At 42.2% G+C, this 14,007-nt stretch overlaps 1 protein-coding gene across 1 annotated transcript in view; it reads right to left on the reverse strand.

The window, feature by feature from the left end:
* Positions 1-14,007, reverse strand: part of LOC137346711 (serine-rich adhesin for platelets-like) — a 109,387-nt gene that overhangs the window by 48,371 nt on the left and 47,009 nt on the right. The window contains exon 5 of the mRNA XM_068010445.1: positions 2,519-2,592. Within this exon, the coding sequence (XP_067866546.1) occupies positions 2,519-2,592 (74 nt within the window). The remainder of the gene's footprint in view (positions 1-2,518; positions 2,593-14,007) is intronic.

The raw sequence follows: 14,007 nt of genomic DNA on the forward strand, positions 1-14,007 counted from the left end.
AGGTTTGGGATCCAGAAACAGTCCCAACTTCCATTTCCTGCCCCCGGCCTCATGAATATTCCTGACCTTCTCTATATTCTCCCTTAAAACTTTACAGCTCAGTCTACCCAACTGAGGCCTGTCATTCTGAGCCAAAAGACCACACAATAACAGGGGTGAGCTAGCAGGCACTCTAGTGTCCATCACAATGCATACACAAAGCATCTGATTGTTCTGTGAGGCTGTTGCAACATAGAATCATGGCATCATACAGCACAGAAGGAGGTCATTCAGTCCATTGTGTCTGTTCCAGCTCTTTGAAAGAGCTATCCAATTAGTCTCACTCCCCTGCTGTTCCTCCATAGTGTTAATTATATATTAATTGTGTTTAATTATATGCAGGTGGTGGGTGTTGAGTGTGGATTCACTTGAGCTCCTATAAATAGACACAGACTAAAACTGTGGTTGTTGGGTTAGGAGGTGTATGCTCTGTAAATAAATATAAAAGTGTGTAAAGATTGGCTGCAGTTCTATCCTTCACCAACTGGCTTTCTGGAATAGAACACATAGTCTTGCAAATTTCTCCTTTCAAGTGTATATCCAATTCCCCTTTGAAAATTACCAATGAATCTGCTTCCACCATCCTTTCAGATAGTGCATTCCTGATTGTAATGATTGTAACAAAAAAAATTCTCCTAATTTCTCCCCTGGATTATTTGCCAATGACTTTAAATCTGTGCTCTCTCATTACCAACCCTTCTGCCAGCGGACATAGTTTATCCTGATCTACTCTCATAAACTTCCTCATAATTTTGAACACCTCTTTTAATCTTATATCAAGCTTCACTGCTTCAAAGAGAACAATCTCAGCGTCTCTTGTCTCTCCACATAATTGAAGTCCCTCATCTCCAGTGCCCATAACAAAGAAAACAACCAGAATACATTTTTGGAAGCCATCAGGCTGCCACATGTCTCTCTAGCCCTTCGCACCCAATCCAGAGCAGCCCCAAGCCCCATACTTCAACAGACCTTCATAACTTCAACTCTGATTTGATTGCCTGCTGTTCCCAAGCCTGCTGGATTGATTTACAGGCTTTACTCAATTCCCTCTCATTCCCATTGAAGCCCTGTTCCTAGGACTCTCACTCCTGATTTGGAGCATGCTTTATTGCTGTCACCGAGCTGCTGTTTGCTCTAATCTCTGATCTACAGCTATGCCTGTCTCAATGGCACTTGTTCTCTAGCCTGAGGTTCTTTTCTAGGTCAGAACCTGAAAGCATATTCCTTTCTATCCTTTGTAATCTAAAGTATACCACAGGTATACTCCCTTCCCTTCCTTTTACATTTTTGGAGGACACAATGCTTGCTTCAGAAAAGAACTGAAATTTTATAAAGGCCAGTTAGAGAAGAGAGGAAACCCGAAAAATCAAATGGGCTTTAAAATGGCACAAAAGAGGAAACATTTTGTTAGCTGTCTCCTTGCAGGGACATAGCAGACCCATGCCTGTCATTTACCTGGTGTGTACCTGGAGAGGAAAAGCTACGCTATACTGAAGAGAGCTGAGAGAAAGAGGGAAGAAGTTAAGCAAAAGAGAGAGTTACAAAAGACACATGGACAGGGATTCAAAGAAAATGTGTGAGAGGCAGGCAGACAAAGGGAAAGTGGGAAACAGAATGAATTAGAAGAAGGGACAAACGGAGACAGCTCAAGACTTGGTAGCTTTATCTCTATTCTGTGCAAAATAAAGGAATTTATTTTCAGCAGTAAACCTGAGGAACTTATGTGGGGATGCTCTGATCCTACTTCACTGTAAATTCATTGGAAGATCTGCTGAAACCCCAGAGAAATGACATAAGCGGTCAGTTTTCCTGGGTTTCTGCCCGTTACAGTGGATATTTGGGGAACCCCATGGAAATTTTACACCACTGCTTTTCAAAATTTTTGACCATGTGCAATACCACAAGAAACTAAACAGTGTTTTCTAATTTTTAAATAGAAATCATCATCACCTATACTGGCAAAAGGAATGATGTTTTCAATAACCAAGAAGCCACTAATCAGATGTTCATTCTACATTGTTCATATACAAAAATGAAACTGGTAGGATCAACAAAATACAGCTATCTTAATCATTTATCTTTGAAAATCCTTCCTTAGTTGCTAGCGTAAGTCAAGAAGCCATATCAATCATGTATAAATATTTTTCAATTAGATATATTGTAAGAAAGAATAAATGTTGAGGATGATTTACGAACAATTCTTCATATATGTTGGGAAATCACTGCAGAGCAGTGCTGTAAATATGCAACTAAAAAGCCGAGCATGCATATAAAATTATAAGTAATTTTCTTAAAAACACTTTCACTCTATTACTATTTTCAAGTTCATAAATTTGGAAACCGTTCCAGTGTTCCAATTGCACTTAGTTTGTCAACATGAATTGACCAAATGCCCGCTGTTGAAAATTAAAATATACTGCACCAAAAAGAATGGACTCAAATTGGTTTTATTTAGTCGACTGAGAGATCTATTTCTCACCTCTACAAACTGCTCTTCATTTAATGTTTGTCCTGTTGTATCTATCTCGTCCAGTTCCTTGTCATATCTCACGTCTTTATGGAAATACACAGAAACATACAAGCACACTGTTACAGAAGTATGGAATGAATCACATGAAGATGAAGGAAATGTGACACAACATTGATTGTTGAATAAAATGCTAAAAACCACAGACACTATTTTTATGTCCATATTAGAATAAATTAAGATGTAAATATTTCTGAAGAACTAGGTAATGTACTCAATATGAACAGCTTCAACTCTGGGACTTGGCTTTGAATCTACCACAGGTGGACAGGCTGAACTTTTGATAGATGTTAGACTTCTAAATGAACTTCTCAAGGTAATCTCTAGCCTTTTTTTTGACATCATGAGTTCACAGTACCAAACTGCTCTGAACACACTGTTAAATTGGCCAATCTCCCACCAAAAAGTGAAAGATTTGACAAGTGGAAACATCACATGTAAAACTGTGGATGTGGCATTGCGTTAAACTGACTGAGCTGAAACTTGAAAATACATCTTTATGGTTGTCTATATTTTTAAAACCATATATAACTAAAATTAAAATATTCCAGTCATTTTTCCATGGAATTCAGATGACTGACAGTCCATTTGCCTGATGCTTTGACCTGGTATTTACATAAGAGATAAAATATAAATTTATGCGAACATAGTGTCAGAGATAACTTATATGTGTATAACTGTTGGTTGTTAAAGCTGAATAAACAAACTGGAGTTCAGCATTAGCATTCTGTAGTGTTTTGGGAATATTGTATTTTAATTTTAGAGTACTATTAGGAAGGACAACATAATTGTTACTTTTCAAAGTATTGGTTCTTTTATTTGCAATCATGGCGTCAAAGAATTTGAGCTTCAAAGCTGCCAAGTTTGGCTGACAGACAAGAGATCATTTTGAATCGGAGCACTGAAATTTGAACTATGAGATTACTGTAGATGGAGTCTTGGAGACACCTTTCAAAAATCAAATTAATTCTTGAGTAAAGCAGTCATAGCACTTTGCAGCTTTAGAGGTCACTCTGTTGTATGTATGGGAATATTGTTCTGTCCTGTCCAGTTATTGCTTATTTCACCTTGTTATTAGTTTACTGTAAGTATTTTAACCAATACATTCCGGTCTTAGATCTGTATTCTGCCACTTGGAGAAGACTAAAGATATGACGTGAGGCTACGTATAGTCCAGTACGCAATTTACTAGAATTGTTTAACTCTTTGACCGGGTCAAGTAACCTCCAGAATGGCAGAATACCTAAGATGTACTCTTACTTATAACAGGCATTGAGAACAACTCATGGGAAGAGCTGTCTAAACTGTTGAATGTGAAATGGTGTGAACCACACCCAGTTATAGCTGTCACTGGAACCTTTGATATTGATGGCAAAAAAAAACTGAGAATGTACATTTGTCCAGCTTAAAGTTCAACATGGATGAGCACACATAAACTTGTTAAGCACTTTAGTTTACATTCATTCGTAGGATGTGAGGTCACTAGTAAGGCCAGCATTTATTGTCCATCCCTGTACAACTGAGCGGCTTGCTAGGCCATTTCAGAGGGCAATTAAGAGGCAATTATGTTACTGTGGGTCTGGAGTCACATATAGGCCAAACCAGGTAAGGATGACAGCTTTCCTTCCCTAAAGGACATTAGCGAACTGGATGGATTTTGATGACAATTCGGTAGTTTCATGGTCACCATTACTGATATTAGCTTTTTATTCCAGATTAATTTGATTAACTGAATTTAAATTCAGTGGTCGCATCGCTGGATCATTAGTCCAGGTCTAGGAACATAGACTAGAGATAGGATAGGTTAGGGCCAATCAAGGATAGTAGTGGGAAGTTGTGTGTGGAATCGGAGGAGATAGGGGAAGTGTTAAATGAATATTTTTCGTCAGTATTTACAGTGGAGAAAGAAAATGTTGTCGAGGAGAATACTGAGATTCAGGCTACTAGGCCAGATGGGATTGAGGTTCACAAGGAGGAGGTGTTAGCAATTTTGGAAAGTGTGAAAATAGATAAGTCCCCTGGGCCAGATGGGATTTATCCTAGGATTCTCTGGGAAGCCAGGGAGGAGATTGCAGAGCCTTTGTCCTTGATTTTTATGTCGTCATTGTCGACAGGAATAGTGCTGGAAGACTGGGGGATAGCAAATGTTGTCCCCTTGTTCAAGAAGGGGAGTAGAGACAGCCCTGGTAATTATAGACCTGTGAGCCTTACTTCGGTTGTGGGTAAAATGTTAGAAAAGGTTATAAGAGATAGGATTTATAATCATCTTGAAAATAATAAGTTCATTAGAGATAGTCAGCACGGTTTTGTGAAGGGTAGGTCGTGCACCACAAACCTTATTGAGTTTTTTGACAAGGTGACCAAACAGGTGGATGAGGGTAAAGCCGTGGATGTGGTCTATATGGATTTCAGTAAGGCGTTTGATAAAGTTCCCCACGGTAGGCTATTGCAGAAAATACAGAAGTATGGGATTGAAGGTGAATTAGTGCTTTGGATCAGAAATTGGCTAGCTGAAAGAAGACAGAGGGTGGTGGTTGATGGTAAATGTTCATCCTGGAGTATAGTTTCTAGTGGTGTACCGCAAGGATCTGTTTTGGGGCCACTGCTGTTTGTCATTTTTATAAATGACCTGGATGAGGGTGTAGAAAGGTGGGTTAGTAAATTTGTGGATGACACGAAGGTCGGTGGAGTTGTGGATAGTGCCGAAGGATGTCGTAGGTTACAGAGGGACATAGATAGGCTGCAGAGCTGGGCTGAGAGATGGCAAATGGAGTTTAATGCGGAAAAGTGTGAGGTGATTCATTTCGGAAGGAGTAACAGGATTGCAGAATACTGGGCTAATGGGAAGATTCTTGGTAGTGTAGATGAGCAGAGAGATCTTGGTGTCCAGGTACATAAATCCCTGAAAGTTGCCACCCAGGTTAATAGAGCTGTTAAGAAGGCATATGGTGTGTTAGCTTTTATTAGTAGGGGGATCGAGTTTAGGAGCCACGGGGTCATGCTGCAGCTGTACAGAACTCTGGTGCGGCCGCACCTGGAGTATTGCGTGCAGTTCTGGTCACCGCATTATAGGAAGGATGTGGAAGCTTTGGAAAAGGTGCAGAGGAGATTTACTAGGATGTTGCCTGGTATGGAGGGAAGGTCTTACGAGGAAAGGCTGAGGGACTTGAGGTTGTTTTCGTTAGAGAGAAGGAGGAGAAGAGGTGACTTAATAGAGACATATAAGATAATCAGAGGGTTGCACAGGGTGGATAGTGAGAGCCTTTTTCCTCGGATGGTGATGGCAAACACGAGGGGACATAGCTTTAAGTTGAGGGGTGATAGATATAGGACAGATGTCAGAGGTAGTTTCTTTACACAGAGAGTAGTAGGGGCGTGGAACGCCCTGCCTGCAACAGTAGTAGACTCGCCAACTTTAAGGGCATTTAAGTGGTCATTGGATAGACATATGGATGAAAATGGAATAGTGTAGGTCAGATGGTTTCACAGGTCGGCGCAACATCGAGGGCTGAAGGGCCTGTACTGCGCTGTAATGTTCTATGTTCTAGGAGCAGAAGTAGGCCATTCAGCCCATCGAGCCTGCTCCGCCATTCAATACAATCATGGCTGATCATTCACTTCAATGCCCTTTTCCCACACTATCCCCATATCCCTTTATGTCATTGATATTTAGCAATCTGTCAATATCTAAATATACTCAATGACTGAGGTTCCATAGCCCTCTATGGTAGAGAATTCCAAAGACTCACAACCCTCTGAGTAAAGAAATTTCTCCTCAACTCTCTCCTAGATGACACAAAATTGGGTGGGAGGGTGAGTTGTGAGGAGGATGCAGAGAGGCTTCAGGGTGATTTGGACAAGTTGAGTGAGTGGACTAATGCATGGCAGATGCAGTATAATGTGGATAAATGTGAGGTTATCCACTTTGGTAGCAAAAACAGGAAGGCAGATTATTATCTGAATGGCTGTAAACTGAGAGAGGGGAATATGCAACGAAACCTGGGTGTTCTCGTACACCAGTCGCTGAAGGTAAGCATGCAGGTGCAACAGGCGGTAAAAAGGGCAAATGGTATGTTGGCCTTCATAGCGAAAGGATTCAATACAGGAACAGGGATGTCTTGCTGCAATTGTACAGGGTCTTGGTGAGGCCACACCTGGAATATTGTGTGCAGTTTTGGTCTCCTTATCTGAGGAAGGATGTTCTTGCTATAGAGGGAGTGCAGCGAAGGTTTACCAGACTGATTCCTGGGATGGCGGGACTGACATATGAGGAGAGATTGAGTCGGTTAGGATTATATTAGCTGGAGTTCAGAAGAGTGACAGGGGATCTCATAGAAACCTATAAGATTCTAACAGGACTTGACAGGGTAGATGCAGGATGTGCCCGATGGTGGGGGAGTCCAGAACCAGAGGTTCTGAGGATACGAGGTAAACCTTTCAGGACTGAGATGAGGAGAAATTTCTTCATCCAGAGAGTAGTGAGCCTGTGGAATTCGGTACCACAGGAAGCAGTTGAGGCCAAAACATTGTATGTTTTCAAGAAGGAGTTAGATTTCACTCTTGGGGCAAAAGGGATCAAAGGATATGGGGGGGCGGAAGCGGGAACAGGTTACTGAGTTGGATGATCAGCCATGATCATAATGAATGGCGGGGCAGGCTCGAAGGGCCGAATGGCCTACTCCTGCTCCTATTTTCTATGTTTCTAAATGGCTTCCCCCTTATTTTCATATTGTGTCTCTTGGTTCTAGACTCCCCAATCAGGGGAAACATCTCATCTGCATCTACCCTGTCTATCCCTTTAAGTATTTTGTAGGTTTCAATGAGATCACCTCTCATTCTTCAAAACTCTAGAGAATACAGGTCCATTTTCCCCAATCTCTCTTCATGGGACAGTCCCGCCAAACTGGGAACAAGTCTGGTAAACCTTTGTTGCACTCCCTCGATGACAATAATATCCTTCCTAAGGTAAGGGGACCAAAACTGCACACAGTACTCCAGGTGCGGTCTAACCAAGGTTCTATACAATTGAACAGACTTCACTATTCATGTACTCAAATCCTCTTGTGATAAAGGCTAACATGCCATTAGCCTTCCTAAATGCTTGCTGCACCTGCATGTTAGCTTTCAGTGACTTATTGACCAGGATACCCAGGTCCCTTTGTACATCTATACTTGCTAATCTCTTACCATTTAAGAAATACTCTGCACATCTGTTTCTCCTACTAAAATGGATAACCTCACATTTTTCCACATTATATTCCAACTGCCACATTCTTCCCCACTCACTAAGTCTGTCCAAATCCGTTTGAAGCAGCTTTGCATCTTCTTCACAACACACATTGCCCCTAGTTTTGTGTTATCTACGAACTTAATATTACATTTGGTCCCCACATCCAAATCATTGATATATATTGTGAACAGCTGGGGCCCAAGTATTGATCCTTGTGGTACCCAACTAGTCACAGCCTGCCAAAGCGAGAATGGCCCGTTTATTCCTACTCTCTGATTTTTGCCTGTTAACCAATCCTTGATCCATGCCAGTATATTACCTCCTATCCCATGTGCTTTAATTTTGCCAACCAACTTCCTGTGGGGGACTTTATCAAAAGCCTTCTGAAAATCCAAGTATACCACGTCCACCGACTCCTCTTTATCAATTCTGTTAGTAACATCCTCAAAAAACTCCAACAGGTTCGTCAAACATGATTTCCCATTCATAAATCCATGTTGACTATGCTCAATCAGATCATTATTATCTAAGTGTCCATTTATCACATTTTAACATTTTTCCTACTACTGATGTAAGGCTAACAGGTCTGTAGGTCCCTGTTTTCTCTCTCCCTCCCTTCTTAAATAGTGAGGTGACATTTGCTACCTTCCAATCTGCAGGAACCATTCCAGTATCTATAGAACTTTGGAAGATGATCACCAATGCATCCACTTTCTCCATAGTTACCTCTTTCAACATTCTGGGATGTAGAATATCAGGTCCTGGGGATTTATCAACCTTCAGACCCATTAATTTCTCCAATACAACCTTCTTACTAATACTAATTTCCTTCAATTCCTCATTCTCCCTACTCCCTTGGATCTCTAATTCTGGGAGATTTCTTCTATCATCCTCAGTGAAGACAGACACAAGGTAATCATTTAGCTTCTCTGCCACTTCTCTATTCCCCATTACAAATTCTCCTGACTCTGACTGTAATGTACCCACATTTGTCTTAGCCAAATATTTCCTTATTGTGTACCTATAGAAACTTTTACAGTCCGTTTTTATGTTTTTTGCTAGTTTACATCCATATTCTATTCTCTCTTTCTTTATCAGTTTCTTGGTTCCCCTTTGCTGTATTCTAAAATCCTCCCAATCCTCAGGTTTACTACTATTTCTGGCAACATTATAGGCCTTTTCTTTTAATCTTATACAATCCTTAACTTCCTTTGTTAGCCATGGTTGACTGCCTTTACTTTTGGGGTTTTTGTGCCTTGGAGGAACGTATCGTTGCTGTAAACTATGTAATAATTCTTTAAAGACTATCCATTGTCTATGCACTGTCATACCTTTTAATGTATTTTCCCAATCCACCTCAGCCAATTTGCCCCTCATAACTTCATAATTTCCTTTGTTCAAATATAGCTTCAGATTGAACTACCTCACTTTCAAACATAATGTAAAATTCTATCATTTTATGGTCTCTGATCCCTAAAGGTTCTTTTACAACAAGATTATTAATTAGCCCATTCTCGTTACATAATACTAGATCTAAAATAGCCTGTTCTCTTGTCAATTCCTCAACATACTGCTCCAGAAAACCATCCCTAAAACACTCCAGAAACTCGTCCTCCACAGTATTAGTGCTCATTAGGTTTACCCAGCATATGTGCAGATTGAAGTCACCCATAATGACCATATTACCCATGCTACATACTTCTCTAATCTCCTGATTAATTCCATGCCCCTCACTACCACTACTGTTTAGTGGTCGATAAACAATTCCGACCAATGTTTGCTGCCCCATGCTGTTTCTCAGCTCGACCCAAACAGATTCCACATTTTGTTCTTCCAATCTGAGATCCTCCCTTACAAAAGTACTGATCCCATCCCTTATTATCAGCGCAATACCACCTCCTTTTCCTTTTTTTCCTGTCCTTCCTAAATGTTGAATATTGGTTACTGGCCCAGTACCATAAACCACTATGCTACCATAGCCATTATTAAAAGGAGTAGGCCTAGATTTCTTGCCAAAACTCTGAATCTTAAGTACTTCAACATCTAAAATATGGTGTTTATGCCTCTTGTGAATGTGATACAAATGTTACATTGAAACATGCAGATATATCACAGAACAGAGGACCTGTTCTTTCACAATGTGCTATTTGTGTCTTATTCAAAGTGGTTGCTAGCACCAGACTGTACATTATCTGATTATTTTGGATATTTCTGTTCATAATTCCTTCAGTGTTCCTTTGGTGTTTTTCACCAGCCTAGTGCTGTATTTTAACACATCCATTTAAGAAGTGTTTTATCTATCTCTTTGTCCCATTTTATCCATTGACCTCCAACCCGTGCTACCTTTGTTTATTAATTCGTGGGATTGTGCATTGCTGGCAGGGCCAACATTTATTGTCCTTCCCTAATTGCCCGTCAGAAGGTGGTGGTGAGCTGCTTTCTTGAACCCCTGCAGTCCATGTGGTATAGGTACACCCTAGTGCTGCTAGGGAGGGAGTTCTCGGATTTTGACCTAGCAACAGTGAAGGAGTGCTGATATAGTTTCAAGTCAGGATAGTGTGTGACTTGGAGGGAAACTTGCAGATGGTTCCCATGCATCTGCTGCCCTTGTTCTTCTAGGTGATAGAGGTTGTGGGTTTGCAAGGTGCTATTGAAGGATCCTTGGTGAGTTGCTGCAGTGCATCTTCCAGATGGTACACACTGCTGCCACTGTGCGCTGGTGGTGGAGGGAGTGAATGTTTAAGGTGGTGGGTGGAGTGCTGATCAAGTGGGCCGCTTTATCCTGTATGGTGTCAAGCTTCTTGAGTGTTGTTGGAGCTGCATTCATCTAGGTAAGTGGAGACTAGTGATCCCCTGACTTTTCATCATTTCTCTCTTCCCATACTCTAAACTTTCTCCTCCTCTCCTGAAGTAGCATTTTGGCCTTCCCAATGTGAGTTTGTTGATCACTATCCCATTTAATTCTACAGGAATTGGGAAGATGCGGCCATCAAAACAGGGCATTTACTTGCGTGAGGAACAGTGACTAAGAAATAAAACAAGTTGTGCAAGCAGGGACCAGACAGTGAAATAAGTGTTGCAGTGGAGCTGGTTAATTAATACATGAGGGGTGGGAAATTCCTTCACTACAATAAAATTCAGTGAGGCTGTGCTTCTAGAACAACACATCATTGGACAGGAGTGTGGGTCAGAGAACTGAGGCTGTCAAGTAACAGCCCTATCTCCAGCATATACTCCCATCTTGAAAGACTCTTCTCTGAAAATGCAGCATTACCTAATTTTCCCTCAATTGTACTGAAGTTGTAAATGTGCTTATGATTTCACCACACACAAAGCAAATCTGGCCATAGTGGTTGGGATGCAAGTTTGGTTTGTCACTCTGGTTAGCAATACGAAGGTATGATTCAGAATGGCATCGGCAGCAGATTTGGAGCAGGTTGCCTGCTCAGCACAACGACCAGAATTCATCTCGAACACCAATAGAGAATGCAGAGGTGCAAGCCCTTGCCTCCTAACCAGTAAAAAGAATCGAATGGAGTAAAATATTCTATAAACGCACATCTGTCACTGATTTATTCCTAGTTTCGGTCACACCCAAATATTCTAAACACATGTAAATTTATTTGCACTAACCTCCTAAAAGCCTAATTTCATACCCCAGAGAACTAATGGTGGACGTTTCTGAATGGAATGAGGGATTGATGCAAAAGGTCTATTTTCTTAAGAGAGGACAGTCTGGTCAGCTCAGAAAATGTAGATGATTTATACCATGGTGCCTTTTCCAGCATTTTGTAATATACATGTTTTATGATAAAATAAGAGCCAGTATTTCAATAAACTGGGCACTGATATGTGACTCAGCGTGCTAAAGTGCTTCAACAACAACAACTTGCATTTATATAGTGCCTTTAGCACATTGGCACCAACGACGTAGGAAGGAAGGGTGGCACAGATGTTAGAAGTGAGTTTAGGGAGTTAGGCTGGAAGCTGAAAGCTCGGACGGACAGAGTTGTTATCTCTGGTTTGTTGCCGGCGCCACGTGATAGTGAGGCTAGGAATAGGGAGAGAGCACAGCTGAACACGTGGCTGCAGGAATGGTGTAGGAGGGAGGGCTTCCAGTTCTTGGATAATTGGACTGCATTCTGGGGAAGATGGGACCTGTTCAAACAGGACGGGCTGCATCTGAACCAGAGGGGCACCAATATCCTGGGAGGGAGGTTTGCTAGTACTGTTCGGGAGGGTTTAAACTAGTTTGGGAGGGGGATGGGAACCGGACTTGTAGTCCAGGGACCAGTGGGTCCACTCAGAAAGACAAAGAGTGTAGTGAGGTATTGGGGAAGGTAGCACTGTCGCAGAGGACAGATGGGCACGGAGAAGGGTTAAAGTGCGTATACTTCAACGCAAGAAGCATCAGGAATAAGGTGAGTGAATTGAAGACGTGGATGGGCACTTGGGACTACGATGTTGTGGCCATCACTGAAACGTGGATAGGTGAGGGGGAGGAATGGTTCTTGGAGGTACCTGGTTATAGATGTTTTCATAAGATTAGGAATGGTGGTAAAAGAGGTGGGGGGGTGGCATTGTTAGTTAGAAATAGTGTAACAACTGCTGAAAGAATTTTCGAGGAGGATCTGCCGACTGAGGCACTGTGGGTTGAGGTCAGGAACAGGAAAGGAGCAGTCACCTTGATGGGAGTTTTCTATCGGCCCCCCAATAGCAGCAGGGAGGTGGAAGAGCAGATTGGGAAACAGATTTTGGAAAGGAGCAGAAGTCACAGGGTAGTAATTATGGGGGATTTCAACTTCCCAAATATTGATTGGCAACTCTTTAGATCGAATAGTTTGGATGGGGTAGTGTTTGTGCAGTATGTCCAGGAAGCTTTTCTGACTCAGTATGTAGACTGCCCGACCAGAGGGGAGGCAATATTGGATTTGGTACTAGGTAATGAACCAGGGCAAGTGATAGAGCTGTTGGTGGGCGAGCACTTTGGAGATAGTGATCACAATTCTGTAGCATTCACTGTGGTAATGGAGAGGGATAGGTATGTGCAACAGGGCAAGGTTTACAATTGGGGGAAGGGTAGATATGATGCTGTCAGGCAGGAACTGAGGAGCATAAGTTGGGAGCATATGCTGGCAGGGAAGGGCACGGTCGAAATGTGGAACTTTTTCAAGGAGCAGATAGTAGGGGCCATTGATAAGCATGTCCCTGTCAGACAGGGAAGGGATGGTCATGTGAGGGAACCGTGGTTGACAAGAGAGGTTGAGAGTCTTGTTAGGAAGAAGAAGGATGCGTATATAAGGTTGAGGAAAAAGGGCACAGGCATAGCTCTGGAGGGATACAAGATGGCCAGGAAGGATCTGAAGAAAGGGATTAGGAGAGCTAAGAGAGGGCATGAAAAATGCTTGGCGGGTAGGATAAAAGAAAACCCCAAGGCCTTTTACGCGTATGTCAGAAATATGAGGATGACTAGGGGGACCGTAGGTCCGGTCAAGGACAATAGCGGGAGACTGTGTGTTGAGCCGGAAGAGATAAGTGAGGTTTTGAATGAGTACTTCTCTTCGGTATTTACGAATGAGAAGGGGTGTATTACTGAAGAGGACGGTGTGAAACAGACTGGTAAGCTCGAGGAAGTGCTCGTTAGGAGGGAAGATGTGTTGGGGTTTTTGAATAACTTGAAGATAGACAAGTCTCCCGGGCCTGACGGGGTATATCCAAGGATGTTATGGGAAGCAAGGGATGAAATTGCAGAGCCGCTGGCAATGATCTTTTCATCTTCTCTGTTGACGGGGGTGGTACCAGGTGATTGGAGGGTGGCAAATGTTGTGCCCCTGTTCAAGAAAGGGAATAGGAACAACCCTGGGAATTACAGGCCAGTTAGTCTTACTTCGGTGGTAGGCAAGTTGATGGAAAAGGTGCTGAGGGATAGGATTTCTGAGCATCTGGAAAGACACTGCTTGATTCGGGACAGTCAGCACGGTTTTGTGAGGGGTAGGTCTTGCCTCACAAGCCTGATTGAATTCTTTGAGCAGGTGACCAAGCAAGTGGATGAGGGTAAACCAGTGGATGTGGTGTACATGGATTTTAGTAAGGCATTTGATAAGGTCCCCCATGGTAGACTTATGGAGAAAGTCAGGAGGCATGGGATAATGGGGAATGTGGCCAGTTGGATTAAGAATTGGCTAACTGATAGAAGGCAGAGAGTGGTCTT

The sequence above is a fragment of the Heterodontus francisci genome, chromosome 30 (genome assembly GCF_036365525.1).
Source record: "Heterodontus francisci isolate sHetFra1 chromosome 30, sHetFra1.hap1, whole genome shotgun sequence".
Taxonomy (NCBI): domain Eukaryota; kingdom Metazoa; phylum Chordata; class Chondrichthyes; order Heterodontiformes; family Heterodontidae; genus Heterodontus; species Heterodontus francisci.